The sequence below is a fragment of the Cygnus atratus genome, chromosome 1 (assembly GCF_013377495.2).
Source record: "Cygnus atratus isolate AKBS03 ecotype Queensland, Australia chromosome 1, CAtr_DNAZoo_HiC_assembly, whole genome shotgun sequence".
In the NCBI taxonomy this organism is placed as follows: Eukaryota; Metazoa; Chordata; class Aves; order Anseriformes; family Anatidae; genus Cygnus; species Cygnus atratus.
Window position 1 is genome coordinate 61,362,808 of NC_066362.1, and position 20,844 is coordinate 61,383,651.

General features: G+C 44.5%; 1 protein-coding gene across 1 annotated transcript in view; it reads left to right on the forward strand.

The window, feature by feature from the left end:
- TMEM178B (transmembrane protein 178B) overlaps window positions 1-20,844 on the forward strand; it is a 207,396-nt gene that overhangs the window by 166,543 nt on the left and 20,009 nt on the right. The window contains exon 3 of the mRNA XM_035568558.1: window positions 19,745-19,882. Coding sequence (XP_035424451.1) covers window positions 19,745-19,882 — 138 coding nt within the window. The remainder of the gene's footprint in view (window positions 1-19,744; window positions 19,883-20,844) is intronic.

Sequence of the window (20,844 nt, forward strand, 5' to 3'; positions counted from 1 at the left end):
GCTAAGCACTTTTAAAAGCAATTTTTAAGACCAAATTAGGGATGTGTCGTTATTCAGCGGGTGGTGGGTAGTGATTTTAAGCGCCGACTCTGGTGGCAGTGTGGCATCCTTGTGCATTTCTTCTCCCACCTGCTCCTCTCTAGCTCTGTTTGGAGGCTCTCAGTAGCACCCCTTGGAGCTCTGCGCCCCGTCCATCCGTCTGTCCCTCCCTCCCTCCTCCCCGCCATCCCCTCCCCTCTCGCTCTGCCTCTTTGTGCTGCGTGTTCCCTTTTCAAAAAGTAATTTCATGGCTCATGCACTTAAGATTCCATCAGAAAATCGAGCCTTTGATCAGGCAGACAGACGCCCTGCTGGGATTTCATTGGCAAATCACAATTCCCTTAATTAAGACTATGTGTCTTTATATCACTAAACTGATTCCAGCTGGGTCCCTGCTTGTTTTACATCCAGATTTACCTAGACTATGGATTCGCACCCCCTGCGACTCCAGAGGAACAAAAACCATTTAAAGACTTTCATTCTCAGCTTCTCCCCATGGCTGCTTGGCGTGGGCTGGGACCTGAATCTCTCCCTCAGTCTCACTTGCTCTCTTCTCCGATCTGGGAGGTACCGCGATGTGAGGGATGTGCTCTATTTCTCTCCAGTGCCTGGAAGCTGAGAATCAGTGGTGCAAAGGGAATTAAACTTGCCTGGTTTGTTGTTTTTTTTCAGAAGCCATGTTTTCGCTGAGAGTCAAGGAGGTGCCAAAACCTGGCACAGAGTTTTCCCCTCCTTCCCTGCTTCCTTTAGCTATCAGTTAAAGATGAAGCAGGTTAAGAGTGCTCACTTATGGTAATCACAGGTCCTGCGTAGGAGAGGCTTTGGTGACATTTCTGCTGCGCTGGGTTTGCTGGTCGCATTAGTCATGCCGAGCCAAACATTCCTCCGGAGACAGGGACACAAGCAGCGAGTGCTGCCTTGAAAGCGTGTGGTCTGCTCTGGCCAAAGAGATAACGCTGTGGGGGGAGTTTCCATGGGCAATGCTGATTTTCCCTCAGTCACCTGCATTTTCCCTTCCTCCCTCTTGATTTCTTAATTTCCTCGTCTCTGCTGAGCAGCTCCCCGACACCCTCTCCAGGGAGGGGAAGCCTGCACAGCAGCCCACCAGCGGCGCTCCTTCCAGGGGTGGCAGTGAGCACAGGGCTCTGACCCCATGCTGGGAGCCGAGCTCGTCTGCTCCACAGCGCTGCTGCCTGCCTGGGGAAAAAGGAGCTTCAGCAGGGGGGCTGTTCGACACCAAGCCCCAGTGCTACCGGTGTCTTTGCAGAGCACCGAAGAGCAAAATGCAGAGGTGTCCTCCAGAGCAAATCCCTTCGGGCATCATCAAACCGTGCGTGGGGGGACAACGGGGACCAACAAATGTACCCAAGGTTTGAGGGTCGTGCCCGAGCTGTAGCTGCAGGTGGGTGCAGTCAGACCTGCAGTGGCTGTCCCCTTGTAGGGCCTTGTAGGTGCCGCCCCGGTGCCCCTCCAGGTGACAGCTCTGCGGCCACAAGAGCTGCAGAGCAACCTGGCTGCCGGCTGAACAGCACCGAGTACTGCTGCAGCACGTGGGAGGCTGCTGGCTGCTAACGCAGTTGTGCTTAAAACTAAGAAATAGCCAGAAAAAAGGGAGGCCTTAACGGCCAGCAAGCCCTGACTGGGTGTTCCCAAAGGCGAGCTGCCTGCTTAGTAAGTGAGCCCAAGGTCTCGACTCAGGAAACATCCTCTTCCACGAATGGCTTTGTCTTCAGGTATACCGTATGGAATTCCTCACGTGAAAATACGTACTTAATTATGTGCCAGCAGAGCTTCAGCTCGTGTCTCAGGGGTGTGGTGACTTTGTAGTGGGCCCTGACAGGGCTTTGCTTTAAAGGGGCATTGTGTTAAGGGTCTGGCATAAGTCCAGCTGTTCCTCCCGGCTAGAGGAGGGTTGGGTTGGTTCAGGCAAACAGGCTCCAGCCTGAGCTAAAACGTCTTTAGCTCCTTGCATGCTAATAAAGCTGTCCACTGCAAAACCCTAATAGGACTTTGCAGTTGGATGGGTCTTTGATTTGAAGATCCCAAAGCTCTTTATAACAACAATTGCTGATTATGATTCCATGGTAAGACCAGATTAGATCAAAAGGGGGTTCAGGATCTCCATTTTGTTTGAGAGACAGAACAAGTCTATCCCAAATGTACAGAAAATACATCCTGTGATTAGAATATGAATTTTATGAGCCTTTATAAGTAAATTGATTATTATTTTTTTCATTAAAATTAATTAAAAATCTCATACTTTATAGCACATTAACATCTATGTTTGTCTTGTCCCGAGTCATCTTAATGGAATGATAGAGAAGCGTCAAACTTATATATAGTTAAAAGTAATTGAAATCTTGCTCATAGCCTCTATGTGGAGAAATTAGGGTGTAATTAAGCTGTCAATGATTGCTGTGTCTAGATGCTATGGTTATCGAAGTCCGTATCAGATGCAGGTCCCTTGGAGGTGCAGACAGACAAAGGAACCCAAATATTCACCTCGTTTCCTCCGTGGCTCATTGAACATGGCCAGCGGTGGGCTGCAGGGCCTCGGTGGCACTGGGGATGCCCCTGCCCTGCAGGAAGAGCTCTTGGTTGGCAGTGGCATGCCCAGACCCAGAAACCCTCCATGGCTGGGGGATGGCTCAGGCTAGGGCAGTGACCTGGGGCACGGCAGCCTGGAGCACAGAGCCATCGCGGCCCAGCTGAGCATCCCCCGCACTCCTTGCTATTGTGGTAGGCTCATGCACAGAGCCCCTAGGCCAAAATGTTGGTTGAAGCTGAAAAGCCAAAGTCACTGACTTGCTTTGGCTGTGTGACGCTGCAGTGACACAGAGAACACGTCCTAAGAAGGGTTAAATTAGGACTGATGTAACACTGGTACTTCAGGCCTTCAAGCCGTTAGAAATATCAGATGGCAGGATTCCCTTTGGCTTTCCTATATAACTCATTAAAAAATTAAAAAATATAATTAAAACAAGCACAGAAAGAAAATTTCTAATGAAAATATTATGTTCGAGTTATGGTTAAGAGTATCAGTAACTTATGGGTAAAAGTAGTAGAGGACAATATAAAACGGTAGAAGTCCAGGATATTCATAGCTGAGTTTATGTATAAGAAAAAGCAACTACATTAGGGTAAGAAATGCAGAGACAAGGCACCCAAGTTGTCTTACCTCAGCCCTGTAGATATGCCACGAAGGGAAAAAGTGGAAAAAACAATGATGTAGCATTTTACAAGTTAAATCTCATCTGGGATCATAAAGACCTGTGTCACTCCTGTCCGCAGTGAGCAGTAATCATTGCATCTGGCCACTGACTTCCCTAAAATTTTCTTTTGACCTGCAGAGGAGCCCGATACCTGACTACCGCTTTCGAGATGCCTTAAAAGTCACCGGGAGGGTGTTCAGATGTGTCGACCTAGAGAGAGAGAGAAAGGAGATGGGAGGAAATTACAGGGGAATGGAAGAGAGGAAGGGAGGCGTGCATTCAGAAATGAGGAGCAAGAGGTGGTGAGAAACCAGAGTGGCACAGGGCAGAGAGGAACACGTAGAGAAAAGAAGGGGATTGGCACTGAGACAGGGCTGCGAAGGAACAGGAGGAAAGATGGGGAAATAGCTGGAGGGGGGTGGGTTGGCAGCTGTAAGGGGAAGGGTGGTGTATTTTCTTAAAGCAGAGCTGTTTTCATGCATTGGACATGCTTGGGGGCTTCTCGCTGGATAAGCTGCAGTTAGAGGAAAGGCGAATGGGCTCCTGGACCCTGGTAAAGTGGATCCCATCTTTTGGGGCAGGATAGGTTATTTTAAAGGGCATATTGCTGTCAGCTGAGGTGTAGCCATCTGTCTTCTGCTCTGTTGCTAATAACTAAGGGGAAAGGGAGGTAAATCATGACCGTAGCCCAGCGGAGTGCAGCAGGAATGAATTCTGGCACCTGTGGGCATTCGCTTTCTGACAGAGCGTAAGCTTTCTGGAAAATTTTTCTTATTGCACGTACATGAGCACTATACAACCGGGAAGAAAGCTGTTCTTTCCCAATCAAAAGATGTTTTTTTCCATCTATCACAAGTGTATTTACTGTCTCTGTCTTCTGCTCTGTGCTGCGCTGAGGCGTGTGTTTTGATATGCAAAAGTAGCAGACCTGCCTGCAATCTTTTCATTACCTTTTGGTATTTCAGACTGCATGATGAGATCAAAGAGGTTAACTGAATTAGGCATCTCCTAAGCACAGCGTTTTGGAAACGTGCGACTGTTAGCAATGCACAGTGGGCCTTTCCCTCCATTTGTTCCCCCCTCCTTCACATATGTACCCATCACAGCTTCAAACGCTGCATCAGATCTGGAGAGACCCATTAGGAAGTGTGCAAACCAGCCAATACAGGCAAGCTGAAAAGCGTCTTAAAAGTGAGAAAATATGCTACAAGGATTTTAGATCCCAAATCAATTGCATCACTCGTGGGTAGGCACAAAATGAAACCATATGTTATCTTAGAAACAAAATATTTGAGAATTAATTCCTTTTTTACACACCCATCAAAGCTTGGCTTCCAATTTTAGCCTTCCCATTCCTGCCAGGGTTATTATTAGCCCTCTGCCACCACTCAGGTGCTGCAGGATGGACAGGGCTGCTGAAATAAAGGGCTTTCTGGCTGGAAAGGCAAAATGAATAAAACAGCATGGTGGAAGGGCTGCAGGTGGCTTTCAGAAGTTTTTTTTTCAGCAAAATGAACAACAATTTATTTTGGAGCAGCCAAGAGAATTTTGGCTGAATTGAAATGCTTTGATTGCTTTATTTAACCCTTCTGAATCCTTTTGCCTTTTTCTTTTTAATTTAAGTGCGTTTTTAAAAAAGGCTGGCTTGAAATGAAAAGTCAGGAAGTTGTATTCCAAGAAAACTCCTTTTTTTTTTTTTTAATATGGAACATACCAGCATTTTTATGCAATACTTAAATTTCCTTCTTTTTTAGCATCCACGGAACCAGTAGACAACAGCATTAAGCAGATAACTATGCAGACATTTTGTGGCATGGCTTTTGGGGAACCTCCTCACTCCCCACCACCACCAACTGCCCTGATTCTGAGCTGATCACGTTGATTCAACATTGGGCCTTGTCTTCTAATTCTCAAAGAAGTTTTGGAGTAAGGGGCAGGGGATGGCACATCTGGCCAAATGGAGGAAGTCCTGGGCCTCATCCTGCTACCATCCCATGGCCACGGCTGAGCCCTACGCAAACGAGAACAGCCTCAAGGCTGCTCTGGTGGTGGGTGAGGGGGAGCAGGCCACATGCTGCACTACAGCATCGGGGCAATGTCAGGAAAATGTCAAGGCAGTTTGGCAGTCAGCTTCCAGCTGGCGTTTCAGACATCTCTGATCTACCTCTGCAGCCTTTAAGGTGAATGAGTAAAGACACCCCTGTGGTATGGTGAGCTTTCTGACTTGGGTCTTCACTGGGCCATCCCCCAGTGAGAGACACAAGATAGTTGCCCCTTCCATAGAGAATGGTCCCTTGGGCACACGTGTTGGAGCACCACGCATCCTGTATCGGTGTTTGTAGACTTGGAAGGTTTGAGCCTTGGAGGCTCAGCTCTGGCACACAGAAATCAGGTGTGTGTTTCATGGAGCAGGGTTTGATCACTTAACTGTCTGGTCATGCCAGTGTGCTTGTGAGTAATTCAACTTGATATGGAGCACAACTGGAGTTGCTCGACATTTCTACCAAGTACAGGATCTAATTACAGAGTTATTTTATTTTTTTTTTCTCAGTAAAACCAGAGGGTCAGTTTCACAGCAAGTTCTTCTAGATCTGAGTGGTTTTCTAAAACTTTGCTGTCAAACATAGCATTTATTAGAGTTGTGCACAAACACCTGATGTTGTGAAGAACATTGTGGGAAGTCAGAGAAGTGAACGAGGCCTCTGGGGACAGGGGACTGGCTGCTGAGGCAGGGTCGTCCTCTACAAAACTGGGAATGAGCAGACTTGAGGAGAAAGCTTTGAACAAACATTTATGTGCTGTTCCTCTCCGTGTTACCAGCACAGATGAAACAAGGCAGGGGCTCTCTCTGTCCTTTGCCGTGTGTGAAAACCCTACCTGCTTGCTGAGCTGTGGCCAAACAATGACTTAAGTCCCACTCTTTTTGTCTGATGAGACCAGGTAGTCTCACACGCCAAGTTGGATCCTACCAGTTATTTAGATGAAGCATGTGTTGCCAGAAGCAGTCAGGGCTAAAAATGGTATCCTGGCTTCGGGAGCAAGTTATGCTGCTCCCTCGAGTCTGACAGGTGAAGGACTTCAGATCAAGCACGGCGTGGTGAAATCCAGCATGCTCTCTGCCACCACTGCTGGACACCCTGTACTTCTGACCCCCATTATTCTCCCAGTCCCATCAAGCACAACCCTGCCCAGATGTCATACTGGTAGCCATCAACTCCATCCTGCAGTTGCACAAACACCCACGTGCGGTCCAGCCTTGGCCGCAGTCCCCTGCCTATCCAGTGACATTACTTTGGAAAGGTCTTAGGTTTCACACTGCCTGTGAGCGTGGTTAATACAGCGAACCAGCAGCTACCCTACTATTATTTCTTCAGCACAGAAACACTCCAGGGAAAATGCTTAAAAAAGGCTGACTTTTTCATCAGGCACACTACTCCCAGCCTGTGCAAAGACCCAGCTTTCTGAGGTGGTGCTTTCAGTGTCAGTCCACCTCCCTCACTAGCATTTAGGAGTTCATTAGAGCTTTTTGGGGTTCCACATTTGGCTCTGTGTTTCTGGAGGTGGGAAGAAAATGCAGCAGTAACCTGGGCCTGGAAGCAGAAACCAGACATAGCCTAACAAAGGAATAGGATTGCCTTTCTAACACTGGGGGTTAACTAACTACCAGAGCAAACCACCAAGTTCAACATTTTTCTCATCTTCATCTTGTCATCTGGCAATTGGATCCCTTTCTGGAAGTTAGTTTTTAGCCCAATATTGTTGGATACAATACAGATGTAATCTGGGAAAGGTGTACAGTGTGTGATATACACCCAGACTCGCTGACCCAGTCTGCGCAGTGCTGTTTTGTGTCGAAATTCCTTGAAAAGTACATTCAAAGCTGCTCCACAAAACAGAGTTAGAAAGTAGTTGTTTCCCTGGGGCTGATCACGTTGGCGGAAATACTGGAAGATTCCTTGTTAGAGCAACTGCCGAGCCCTGTGACATCTGATGCTAACCACAGAGTTTGCACAGACTGAATGCCGCGTCCCATTTCCTTTCTGCTAGGAAAGACTTTCCCTAAATTTGCCATGTGAGGAAGCATCTCAGGCTAGACTGGGCTTAATGGGTGCCTCAGGCTCTTTTTCTGAGCACATATTTGCTGGGGTACATCCAGCTGTGGACGCACTTTTCCTTTTTGCCGTGCGTAACATCTGTGCAGTGGGCTTTTGTTTGGCTGGTTGGCACTTTTCTTCTCCTTCCCCCAAGCTGCTTTGGCTGCTCACCCAGCTTTTTACCAAATCGCAAATTTATATTCCTTCTGCTTTCAGCAGGCCCATATGTGGAACTGTCAAAATGTCACTGGCATCAATTGTGAAAGGTTAGTGCCACATTATAGTCAGCGAGCTTATTAACAGGGAAATGATTGGGTTTTGGAGAGGGGGAGGGAAGGACAAATGGGAATCCATTTTCCAGGCACCTGCTTCTCCTACTAAACATTTCTGCTTGTCACATGTATGTTTTCAGAAAGTGCTTTCCATCTGCATGGGAAAAAATAATAGCTAGGGACCCTGGGAAGAACAGGGCTGCTCCTTGTGAGATCTCAAATAAGCTGGGCAGGGGGAGATGGAGAGGCAACAAGAGCAAATTGGTGAAATCTGTTCTGGTGCTGTGTGGCAGGACACATTCATGTTCGCTGACCCAGTGACTAGAGATGGGATCATGCTGCAGAACTTGTGTCTGGTGTGGGCCTGGTGTCGGACTGGGAGATGCTGGTGGGTTCCATGATTTCAGCTGGGCCCAAGAAGTACTCATGACATCTGGTTGCTCCTCAAGTCTACAGGTGCCTGTATACAGAGGAGAGCTTCCATTTTGCCGATTTACATCTCTATGCTTTTCCAGATTTAATCAGATTGCATACAAAATCACCACTGAAAAAAATTTCTGTATCCTGCAACAAAGTATTTATCTGTCCAAGGCATTTTTGTGGCTTCTGTCACGATCACTGCAGAAAACCTAGCTCAGAATCTTTAATATATTAATCCTCAAAATGGCCCTGCGAGATGAGATTATCTTAGTTTATGAGAACTGAGGCACAGAAAGTCTGATTTTTATTCAAATTTTTTTTTTTTTTGCAATGCAAGTCTGTGAGACAGCAGAGAGTAGTATCTGGATCTTTGTAGACTCTCCACTAGTGTCTTGATCGATGAGTCATCCTTCTCATGCCTTGCTTTTGTCCTTTGACTTTTTCACCTTGTTCTTTTAAAGTCAACCTAATGTCTACCTGTAAGCACTAGATCCATCTATTAGACAGGGAAAAGGAGGAAGAGGAGGACGAGGAGGAGGAGGAGGAGGAGGAGGAGTGCCCAGATTCTACCTAAAGATTAAATCTGGGTTGCACTGTTACTCTGCAAATAGAACGAAAATGCAGAGTAGGTGCTCATCTGTTGGATTTGTCTGGAGCTGCTGTTTCAGAGGAACCCCTGCCAGGATTTTGGACTGCAGCTTGCAGCCAGCACCAACCTGACCTAAATTCAGACCAGTGACCTCAAGGTGAAATCCAACAGAATCTGTAGCTGAGCCTCTGGGGCACCACTCTTCATTTTCTCCTGATTACTCCCTTCTTGACACAGCAGAAAAGGCTGTTTAGGTGGCCTACAATGTAGTGCTGGGGGGGTAGTACGTTCCTGACCTTTTCTGTAGTAATGCTCTTGAAAATGAGGCGGAAAAATGAGAATGAGTATTAATAATCGGATTGTCCCGGGGACTTTTCGCTGGAGACGAAGCCCATTGTGTAGTGGAATTAGAGCGCGCACCACACGCAGGTGCCTCTTTGTTGCTCCCTGAATGTTGCTGGTAGGTGAAATTTAATTTAATCACTCATGACAAAAAAAATAAAAAATAAAAAATAAAAATGGAGATTTGGTGGCCTCCAATGGACAGAGGCGGTGAGAGGCCCCTCTCGCATGAGGCAGGAGCTTCCCTGCTCTCCCCACACTCCTGCCCTTCGCTCTGTACGTGAGATGATGGCCAACACGTGGGAGCCTTGGGAGCAGGGCACTAGCACACAGCAAGGCCGAGCCTCGGGAGGGCATGACACGAAACATGGGTCAGTGTGTGGACGTCTCCTCTTGCCCCAGGTCTTCTCTGCAACCCCTGTGAGGGCAGCCTCCCCAAACCCCACTGACTGCTCGGCTGTGAGCTCTCCGACTGCGGCAGCTCAATTTAACGCCAGAGGTAGCAGCCGCGCTTATGTGCCTTTGTGGAGGTGCACGGCCCTGTTTGCTAGGTGCTGCCCAGGAGGGATGGAGGTGTCTGACAAAATTGCTGAAGGTCTGATTCTCCAGCAGGGACTGAGGAAGGTGGTGACGTCCCCAGTGACATGGGCATCGCAGCCCTTCGGGCTTGTTGCCACAGCACCAGGCCGCAGAGGGCCCTCCAGGCCCTGTCCCTGGCAGCAGGCTGGGCTGCCTCCTTCAGGCTCCAGAGGCCCTCCGGCAGAAAATCTGAGCTCAAAACTGGAGTTTTGAGCAATTAGCAGCCATTCCCCCACCTCCTTCTCGTGCCAAGCGGAATTTTAATGTACTTCCAACTTCTCTTTTTAGCACGCACAAAGAAAAAAGAAAAAAATTAATAATCATCTATAAGAGAAGTTCTTTTCAGACAAATGGAGAAGCATTCAATGCTGATATATATTTTCCCCCCCTTTTCAATGGTATCTATTTAAATGCAGATTTTCTGGTTTCCTATGTGGAGCCTGGAAGAAACGCCTTTCAATTTAAATGTTAATAGAAGAGTAAACTTCAAAATCAGAATTTCTCCATAAGGGAGTATTTTCTCATAGCTTTAAATGTCTTTCTGTATCTCTTCCCTCCTTCCCCCCCATCCTCTTTCCTCTCTTCCCAGCCCCCAGCCCGGCTTCACTTGCATTAAACACTCTTTTTTAAAAACCAAGAATACACCTTTCAGAGTTCCTGAATTAAAACGTTTAATGCTGGGGTCTGTGGAATGAGTATGTTTGAGCGGAGTGCTGGGGCACTGATAAAGCAGAGGTATCATCCCTCCACCTCCAGCCTTTTTCATCCCAGACGATTATCAAACGTGCTGCTCTGAATGCTTTATGGTGGGATTATTCTCAGGCTTGTGCTGCGTAATATTGCACCAGAGGTTGGGACAGAGGGCAGAAAAAGCTTTAGGATAGTGTTTTAGTCACTCCTGAATGTGAGCAAGGTTTTGGTGGTGGGGTGGGTTGGGCAGCAGGGGAGGGAAGTCAAATGCAGCAAGAAGGTGGTAAAACAGGGGAGGTCTTACCAAGTCTCTCTCTGTATTACATCTCCTGCTCCTCTTGTGGTCCTCTCTTGTGTACCTCCAGCCTCATTTATCTTCAGGATGAGCTTAGGCTAAATCTGTGTTTTGCGAAAGGCTCTTAACACTGCCTGGTGCTGGGATTTTACATACAATTGTTTATTGCTTCCTGTCACACCCCATTTGTCATCTTTAATACAAACTTTCCTTCAATTATCCTAATCACTCTCGTCCATTCTCCATCTGTTATTTGTCCTCTCTTCTTACTGAAAGAAAAAAGGGGACAAGATGTGTTTCCATTTCTTCTACCTCCTTCTGGCCACCTTTGCAAGAAGTGGTTCAAGAGATTCTAACTGAAGCTTAAATTTAAGTGCAATTTTGAAAATTTTAGTTTAGTGAAGGAATTCCTTCCAAAGATGAGACCCCATCCTCGTGGGAGCCAGCACTGTGATGTGGTAGCACAGCTTTTCCATTTGTTCTGCCCACTTCCAGTGCTGCTGCATTGGCTGGAGCAGTCACTGCTGAGTTGGACCCATAGATAATCCAGTGGTGATTGGCACATAAAAAGCCATGTAATGGGGCAGAGCGTGCTCCCTGTGGAAGCAGGCTTCTGTAAACTAGACAATAAAGCCATGACTATATATAATAGGGTATAGAGCTTCCTGTATCCAGATTATTTTTACACAACTGTTACTGTACTCTGTACATCATTATTATCTGAATGCCTCTTGAAAAAAAGTGGTGAATCAGCTTGCATGGCACCTCTGGGAGGTGGGAGAAAGTCTGATTTTCAGAGAAAAGCTTTGGAACACCCAACCCTGCCACATATTTCAAGGAAAACAGAGCTCTCTGAGCACTTCACACAGATGCACAGTCCTTTGCAGGTAGGCATGCTGGAGAGACAACTTGTCCCAAGTGTCTCTAGGTCTCACGGCTCTGATCTGATGAAGTCCCCCAGTTCGTTTTGAAATTGAGCAGAAGGCATTTTATTATGTGTGCCTGAAATTCTTCAACACTTGCATAATCCATGAGAGCTGTGTAATGAAAAGCCTCTTGGCATGACTCGGGCTGGGAAATGTTTGTTTTGTGTGGCCTCACCTAGCAGGAGCAGGAAGGATTAAAGTTATAAATATGCAGAAGGATGGCCAAAAATGCAGGTGCCTCAGAGTTTCTTCCCTATTTCTGAGGAATGAAGAAGGGAGAGGAAGGATGAAAGGGTTGACTGGTCAAATTGCAAATGTACTCTGCTGGGACCGAAGCTTGGAAATGTTCCTAGATGATCACATATTGCAGTGCAAAACTTCTGGATAGTAAATCTGGAGAGAGAAAGACTATTTGAAACCGGCTCTTGAACATCTCTGGTTAAGTGGAAATCATCAACTTTAGGTACTTTCTGAAAAGGAAAAAAAAAAAAGAAAAAGAAAGAAAAAGAAAAAGAAAAAGAAAAAGAAAAAGAAAAAGAAAAAGAAAAAGAAAAAGAAAAAGAAAAAGAAAAAGAAAAAGAAAAAGAAAAAGAAAAAGAAAAAGAAAAAGGAAAAGAAAAAGAAAAAGGAAAAGGAAAAGAAAAAGAAAAAGGAAAAGGAAAAGGAAAAAGGAAAAAGAAAAAGAAATAAAAAGAGGAGGAGAGGGAAGGAATGGCATGATTTGGGTTAGGGTGGACTGGACTGGACTGGACTGAGAATAGAATAGAATAGAATAGAATAGAATAGAATAGAATAGAATAGAATAGAATAGAATAATGCTTTGGCAGAGGCTTAGCTGTGCTGAGCCCACTACATCAGGGGTTATAAGGGCAAAGCTTATGTTTCCTTCCCAGCCTGCTGTCACTCAGAGATGAGTAGCAACACAGCAGATAATAAAAAAATCCTTTTTCCTCTCTGACCAAATGTTCTTTTTCAGCAGAAGGAGAAGAAAGATTGGAGCTAAAGACTGAACCATTCTACATGATGATATTCACAGCTGTCTTTCTCCAAAGACCTAACATAAATTTTCTGTCTTCTACAGTAAACCTCTACATCGGATCAGAACTGCATCTAATGCGTTCAAATTCCATTGTATAAAAGCCTCCTTTACACATCCACCTCTCTAATATCCATATCATAAAGTTTCTTGAATACAAATCCATCTTTTCAGCCTCATATGAGACACTTTTTCTCACCTATCTTTTTTCACCAGCACTTAAACAAGGTTTGTCTCCTTCTTTCTCTACTGCCTCCTTAAATCTCTCTCCTATTATCTAGTGTTTCTCTTTTGTCTTCTCTCTGCTCTGCACAAGCAAAAAGCAAGAGTAAGGTCAGGGCTTGATATTCAAGCTCCATATGATGCTTTCAGCCACTGCAGAATTTCTTAGACTTCTGTAGTTTTCCCAAATACCGGAGGAATTGCTTTCAGAAAGTACTGCACTGTGTGACCTGGTTTGGGATGCCCCCTCCCTCTCCGGTGCTTCATGAGAAAGTTCACTGGGGACTAGAAATTGCACAGCCATGTGGGGTTTGCTGTCTCAGCACGAAATCTCTGAAGGCAGCAGCCCTTGAACAAGACAGGACTCCATTCACCCTCTGATGAACTGCTCACCCAACTCTGAAGTCATTGGGATTTCTTACGAATGAAGGCAGGCTGAAGTGCCAGCAGCACGCAGCTGGCACCAACCTTTTGTGATTGTTTCTGTCTTAAATAACTATAAAATACTTAAGAACTCTGATGGGGGAAATCCAGACAGATGGTCTGTCCTGACAAGAACAGATCGTGTGTTAGGATGTCCATTCTACATCCTGTCCTGAGTAACACGTTGACTAGTGGTGACCACAGCCAGGGACAAGTGTCTGTGAAGTTCCTTATTGACATTTCCATATAGGTGGGTTCATACATGCTGGTAGCCAAGCACTTTATCACACAAACAACTCTATTCCAGAGAAGGGGATGGGATTTTCTGGTTTAGGAGAAATTATACGTGTATCTTAGTTTGTGAAACAAAGGCTCACCAAAGTCCTTTGGAGTATCAATAGTTAGATATTTATTTATTTATTTTTGTGAGGACCTTCTGCTGCTCTTTCTCTCATTTTTGAGGGTTGTGTTTTAGTGTATGTGTTTGTGACACATGTATTTCTGAATCACTCTGGTGGAGAGTACATGCATATACTGTTACTTTTGTTGAAGTGGGTCGTACTCATTGTGATGGCGTTACAGTAATCTTCAAACTGGAGACTGGGTTGCCACAAAATTCAGGAGAAGCACTCAGAGATTTTAACTGAGTCTCAGGTAGACTAATACATATTTCTTTTCTTATCTCTTCATTCCTGAAGTGGAAAGAAAAGATTAAAACCTCACCCTCCACTTGCCAACCTCATCCAAAATACCATCTTAAGCTGTGTGGAGAGAATCATGAGAGCCAGAAGATGCCACTCAAAATCATCTGCATTGATACTCACTTCTTCATGGTAGCTGGGAGCTGCTAGGTTTCGTTTTCAGTAAAAGACACACCTGTCCAATTTTGCATCTTGACCCTCCTGTGTTATTGGGGTGAGGTGAGAGGAGGGATGATGTCAGATAAAGATACCACTGTGCAGCTGAATCTATGTAAGAGAAGTCATTTAAACAAAACCTAGTGAAAGCTGGTTCTTAAACAATTTTCTATACATACATTTGCTTAGAAAAAGATGATAAGGGAGTGATTTAGACTCTTTTTAAGTACAAATGTGTTTAAACCCACAGCGGTAAAGAGAGATGAGAATGAATCTAGTATAGGATCTACTATAGTGCTTTGATCTAGTATAGATCAAAGTATGATCTAGTATAGATTTAAGTACGATCTAATGTAGATCAAGATCTAGTATACATCAAAGTGCAATGAAGGATTATGCTAAAGAATAATGCTACCCCAGTCTATTTCTACTTGATATGATATTATATCCTGGTATTTGGTCCTAGAGGGGCACTGAAATATGTTAGTGATTTCCTTTTCAGTTTTCCCTTTTGATGTGACACCTCAGGAAAGAGTGATGCTGTACCCTGAATGTCCTCTAAGGTGTTGCAGGTATTCTGGATACAGACTTCCTTGATCCTTAGTCCTTACGGACCTTTCTGTATTGGTAGAAGGGAGATGTAGGGTGGACTATCTGAAAAGCTGTTTGCAGCAGTATTGCACTTTCTAATGCTCTGATAACAAGCTCTGTACTTTGATCTGGTAGCAAACACTTGAGAACAAGCAGTTCTGAAAGCAAAAGCAGTGCTGTGTGGTTAAAGGGCTGGCCAGAAATTGTGGTAATATTGATTCAATTATATGCTCCTCCACAAACTTTCCGTGTAGTCATGGGCAGGTTGATTATTCTCACCTTGTCTCAATTTCCCCGTCTTTCACAAGAGGCTCATATTTTCCTTTCTCTATGTGTTGAGAGAAAATAAATGCCTAATATTTTTGGAGTATTAAACTCCTCTGTGGAGAAGAAGATAGATATCAATAGGGGGACCGAGTCCTTGCTTTGGAAAGATGACTTGCAATTTCAAAGAATAGGGCAGAACATCAGAAGTCAAAAAGGCATATTGAAATTTTCAAGAAGCAACACTGATTCAGAACATGTTCTGTTTGCAGCTGCTGGGGTGTGAAACTTCTTCCATGATGTGACAACCAGCATGAAATACTTCATTGCTCATAACAAATACAGATGGACAGATATCAGGGTGAAATGAAGGGCAGGGGCATTTGCAAACTGACAGAGTGAACCTTCTCCACATGCTGCTTGGAAATAAGCAGATCTTAATCGGCTCTTCTGCCTTTCATTATCTTCAGAAAACCTTTACACTTAATATTCTCCAGTGGAAGACTAAAATGCTTTTAGGAAACACATGTCGTTTTATGAGACTCTTTCTTTATTTTAAGGGGGTTGTCTAAAATGCTAATGTTTCTCCTTTCATCACGATTCATGGAGCTTGTGCCTTTCAAGCTTACCATTTTAGTTTCGGTCATGGGAATTGGATTATTTCATCTGCTGTCCCTTCTCCAGTGTTACTAATCAAGAAATTTGTTGTTTCTGGCCTACTTGAACACGATGCCTGAATTTCTGGCCTGAGGATCCACATTGGTTTTGAGTCAGGATTGAGTTCCCTGCCTGCTACATGCAGCAGCACCTGTGGCAGTGCTAGGCATGGAAAATACTCCCAAGGGGAAGATATTCACATTTAACTTTTAGTCTGTTAATGTAAAGGAATAGAATGGGATGAAGAAGGTGTCTCTGAAACATGAGTAGAAAGCTAATATTGTACTTTCACTCACAAGTGATGGGGCTGTCTAAGTCCATGTAGCAAATCATTGAGACTACTGGTCAAACAGGCACGGCACTGAGTCAGTTTCTACGCTATAGGTCCTACAGAACAAGCAGTGCAATACCCTTCTTACCTGCACCATGTAGCCACATTCCTAAAGGTCTGGCTTACTAGATGGTGGAGAGGGAGGATTCATAGTACCGCTGCAGCCTGTGCACTTTGCTACAGTGTGAGGATGCTGGATAGATAACCAGGAGGGGATCAGCTGTAGAACCAGCTAAGCAGTGCACATGAGAGAGCTAAGGTAAGGTATGTCTGCTGTTGCAGCTTCCTGTATTTAGCTGTATAAAATTCAACAATGCATTTTTCTGGTACAATCACTCCTTCAGTTGATTGGGATTGTCATGCCATCATCCTGAGATGCTGCAGTTACTCAGAGAGGTTTCCCAAGAAAGAAAGAGTGTGAGAATCCTACACTTCATTAACTAAAAATAATACTAATAATAAAGAAAAATAAAAAATCAGACTCAGGATGTGCTCAGATGTTACAAAGTAGTGTTACACGACCAAAGCTTGACCCTGTTTACCGTTGCAGGATATGTATTCAGAAAAAGTCTTATCAGTGCCAATCAAATTCACACAAAAAAAAAATCACATTTTCCTGATGAGCTATTGTTTATTTATGTGGCACCCCTTGCTCCTAAATTAGCAGAGAGAATTTATATATTGCCTCAAGTATACAATGCAAATCTTTGCTTTTCGGCTGTTCTTTCCTTGTCAAGCACCATGCCAACAGAACAATAATTGTAAAAAATACAATTAACATGGGTTTGTGTCCAGAGGAGAGGAGTTTCTATTCCCTGCCCTTCTCCTTACTAAATAGCCTGAGCTTGTTGATCTGCTGTTGCAACGCGTTATATACGTTAAATATTTTCCCACAAAAGAATCACTTTGCACAGACTCGTTCCCAGCACAGACATCAGCATCGTGCTGGCTCGGACAGGTGAGCAGCACTGGGAAGATGCTGCTGGACAAGCACAGGCTGTTTGTGAAACCAACTTTTCAGTCCCTTTTCTAGCTCTGCCATTTGCAAGGGCTGCCTTCAAGGAAGTTTATGACAAGACAAAAACCAAGATGTTTTGGAACAGAAAAGAAAGATTGTATTTTATTTGTTTTAAATAGACCCTAATGGATGGGATTGTGAGGAACTGCAATTGGCTCAAGCAGCGGTATTCTTAAACTGAGCCCACTAAACTTGCAAGAACTAGGGTTTCTTAAAGAAGTGTGATTTTTAATGTTTTTATGGGTGGTATTACCTGTCAATCAGAGGTTAGGTTTTTATTTTTTTCAACAGAGTGTGAGCCCAGAATTAAGATGCTGATGGATTTTGCTGTGTTGTTAGAAAGGGAATTTCAGGCTCCATCAGGAAGAAAGGTCTAGTGAAACAAACCTCAAAAATCGCGTCTAGAAATCTTGGTCCTGCTATTTGAACTATTCTGTTCAATGGCAAAACTCAAAGTCATTTTAGTGGGATGGAAACCATTCCTTGGTTTGGTGTATGGGATACTTGTATGGGGATACTTGTGATCCCCTCTGGTACCTGTGAGAACCAGCTCCATCAGTTTGTTATTGGGATAGACCTGAGGAGTTACTGACATCTCACAGCTGAATAAAACTATTTAAATTCATGCTCATTAAAAGCAGGTAGTTAGAGTATGTTTCCATTAGGACAAGCAAGTGCTGTTACCCAGAGTCAGCAGTCACCAGTTAAAACGGACAGGCTTTGCTGAGCTGACACAGGCAGCTGTGCAGCGGCGCTGAAATGTGTTTTGCTGTTATTGAAGATGACATAGGAAACAGTAAACATTTTAAGTTTTCATCTGTCTTTCAAACTGAGCCCAGGCCTTTATGGGCTACAAAGTACAAAGACACTCTGCCATCAAAAATGCTTACTAACGTTTACTGCTTGCTTTAGGAAGCCCTCTGAGAAATTCCCAAGGAACAGACCAGCACTGCCTGTGGGAAGTAGGAGTTTCTGTAGGAAATGCTTTTTTTTTTTTTTTTAATTTTTATTTTTCCTGCACCAGACCTACTTGAACATATTAAAATGCTTTGTGGGGAGTTTTTGTTTGATTTTGGTGGGATGATCACGAACCCTAAGATAAAAAGATGACTTAAAGTCATATATGTAGTTAAAAGGGCGCTGGTCACTGATGGGCTGAAGGCCTGGTCATCTTTAGGTTGTCAGAGAGAGACCTTGTAAAAATCAGTGACAATCTACAAGAACTCATAACCTCAAGGGAGGAATTGTGTTCTGCAACTTGATCTTGGGTAAGAAATGCTACAGTGAACACAGCCCTGAGGAAGCGGTCATTCACTGAATCAAATTATTCTGTTCCAACATGCCTATAGGCCTTGCAGACTCTTAAAGTTTTTGGTTTAGGAATTTTATAAATCTCTGGTTATGACACTTTATTGTTGTTCACAAGTTTCACTGAACCTGCACTACTGGTATTGGTGGTCCTTCTGACCCACTGTAGAAAAAGGACCAAAAATAACAGAAGCTGAGAAGCATTCAAAGACCAGCCAAGGCGAAAAGCTGCTGTAGAGGCTGGTGGCTGTTTCACTGCTTTCAATTTGTCCTCCCTCTGTCACAAGCATTCTGTTTCCTGAAAGAAAATGAAATTGCTATGCAAATAAAATTTGCTTCCAGAAGGAAACAAATGTTTGGAGAGCTGCCTTGGCTGGAATTTTCTCTGCACACACACTCTTGACATATCAGTGCTTAAACTTTGTATATGTGCATGAGGAGGGACAGGGAACAGTCAAATGTTAGTGAAGATGTCTCCATCTGTTCCATTATTCGAGCATGTAAAGATGCTCGTCAGCTCTCATAGTCCTTGCTCTTTTTTCCAGGTGGTCTCCCTGCTCAGATTGCACATCAGAAACAGCAGTGAAGATTTTTTCTAGCACATGTAGGAGTAGGGATCCCAGTAGTCCCATCCTTTTTGCAGAAAGCAAATACGGGATTCAGCAAAGGCTTAATTTATAGGTTCTTTACATTAGATCTTGAGGATCTTTGCCCTTTATTTTTGAAATAAATACAGGTCAACCCCAGACCACATGTGGTTCTTTGTCCCCACGTGCAGAGCACAAAATGCTTCACTTCAATCTCGTACTCTCCTCCTACTCTCAGTGCTCCCTGGAGCACTCAAAAATGTCCTTACCAAAAATCATCTGACAAGGTCACCATCTAGATACAAGAGAGGGCAATAAAGTGCCCTATGCCCCAGCCATGTGTGTGCAGTGCATTTCTTGTCTCTGACACCAGAGTATCTATGCACCTCACCATCCTGAAGGTCCTGGGTTTCACTGACAACACTACTGGACAGCAAGGAGCTCAGCCCCATCCTGCACATCAGGAACTGTGTCCCAGGGGGGCTTGGTGACTGGTCCAAGATCTCCCGGGCAGTCAGATCCAAGGTGAATCCCCAGTCGTGTCTGCGCTGGAGTAAAGTCCAGAGACTGCTTTGTACATCAGTTTGAGCAGGTGCATCTGTTGGATGCAGTATAGCAATGGATGGACATGTGAAGGCAGGATTTAAACAGGCTGTGCTAGCACCCAGAGACTAAAGCTGTTAACATTGCGCTGAGGCCATTTTACAACTTTTAATTCCTGAGAAAGTTGTCACAAGTCCCTTGGGTGTATCTGCACTGAGCTTCATTGTGTGGTGAAATGGTCACCTGCTCGCTCTCCCCAGCCCAAGCTAGCATCTTAATCTAAGGGTTGTCCTCCCTCTTGACCATCCTTACGTAAACCATCCTGTGCCAACACACACTGAAGACCTGGCAGTTTGGTAGCATTTTGGATCAAGACTGTCAGGAAGCTGTGATGATGGTAATTTATCACTGTTCACAAGCATGCTGTTTTTCTGTCTTCCCCACTGCAGATCTGCGCAGGATGACAGCTGGCTTCATGGGCATGGCCGTGGCCATCATCCTGTTTGGATGGATTATCGGGGTGCTGGGGTGCTGCTGGGATCGAGGCCTTATGCAGTATGTGGCGGGGCTTCTCTTCCTCATGGGAGGTAAGGATATTGGCGTCTGAAGAAATGTGTTCTTTTCCTTGCTGTTTTCATGTTCCTTCTTTCCACATGTCCCTCCTTTGTCACTGAAAACATGTTTTCAGAGTTGTTTTAGGTGATCTGGACTTGGTTTCATGCTGAGCTCCTTCTGGTGTATGTCAAGAATAGTAACAGTATTTACACGTTACTTCTGTCACCAAACAGCATCCATAACTCAGAGGACTGGAAAAGGCCTTCTGAGTTGTTGAGACCACTTCCCTATTGACACAAGTAACACTGTCACAGAATCTCCTCTCCCTTACATGCTATCAGCTTAATAAATTTAGTAATAAAAATCTGAAGATGAGGCAAATGTTATTCCCACTACTATCCTATTTCATTGTGAGAGACTTTGCTTTGATAGCTGGAAACAGTGCTCAGAGTTTTAACCTGTATTTATTCCCAGTCAGTGGTCCTTGAGTCAAATACAACCTTTGGTTTAAGTTCTCTGATATATCTATGAGGAGCAGTGGTATCCTCTCAGCTTTCCTTTTCCTACCCTAAATACAAATTTCCTGCCCCTGTAGACTTCCCTCTGTGAGCCCAGTTATCAATCCAGCAGCCCTTTCTGCCACCAGTTCTTGGCTGTACTTGCCTCTCAGATGTAGATGAGAAGGGTCACTCCCGAATAAGTCTGGTCAATGTACAGGGGCACGAAGGTTCCCTTGCTGTACTGGAAATCCCTTGCCTGACGTATTTTATGATTGTATTTGCCCTTTTCATGCTGTGTCACACCAGAGACCCACAGTCATCCTTCAGTTGGATAATACATCCAGGCCTTTCTCCTCCTTTGTAATTTCCTACTAATCAGCTCCCAATTTACAGCAGAGATTCCGTTTATTAGTCCCTAGACACATGCTCTGGCACTCCATGCTTTTGAACTTCTTCCCATCTCGACTACACCAGCCCTCGGGGTCATCCAATAT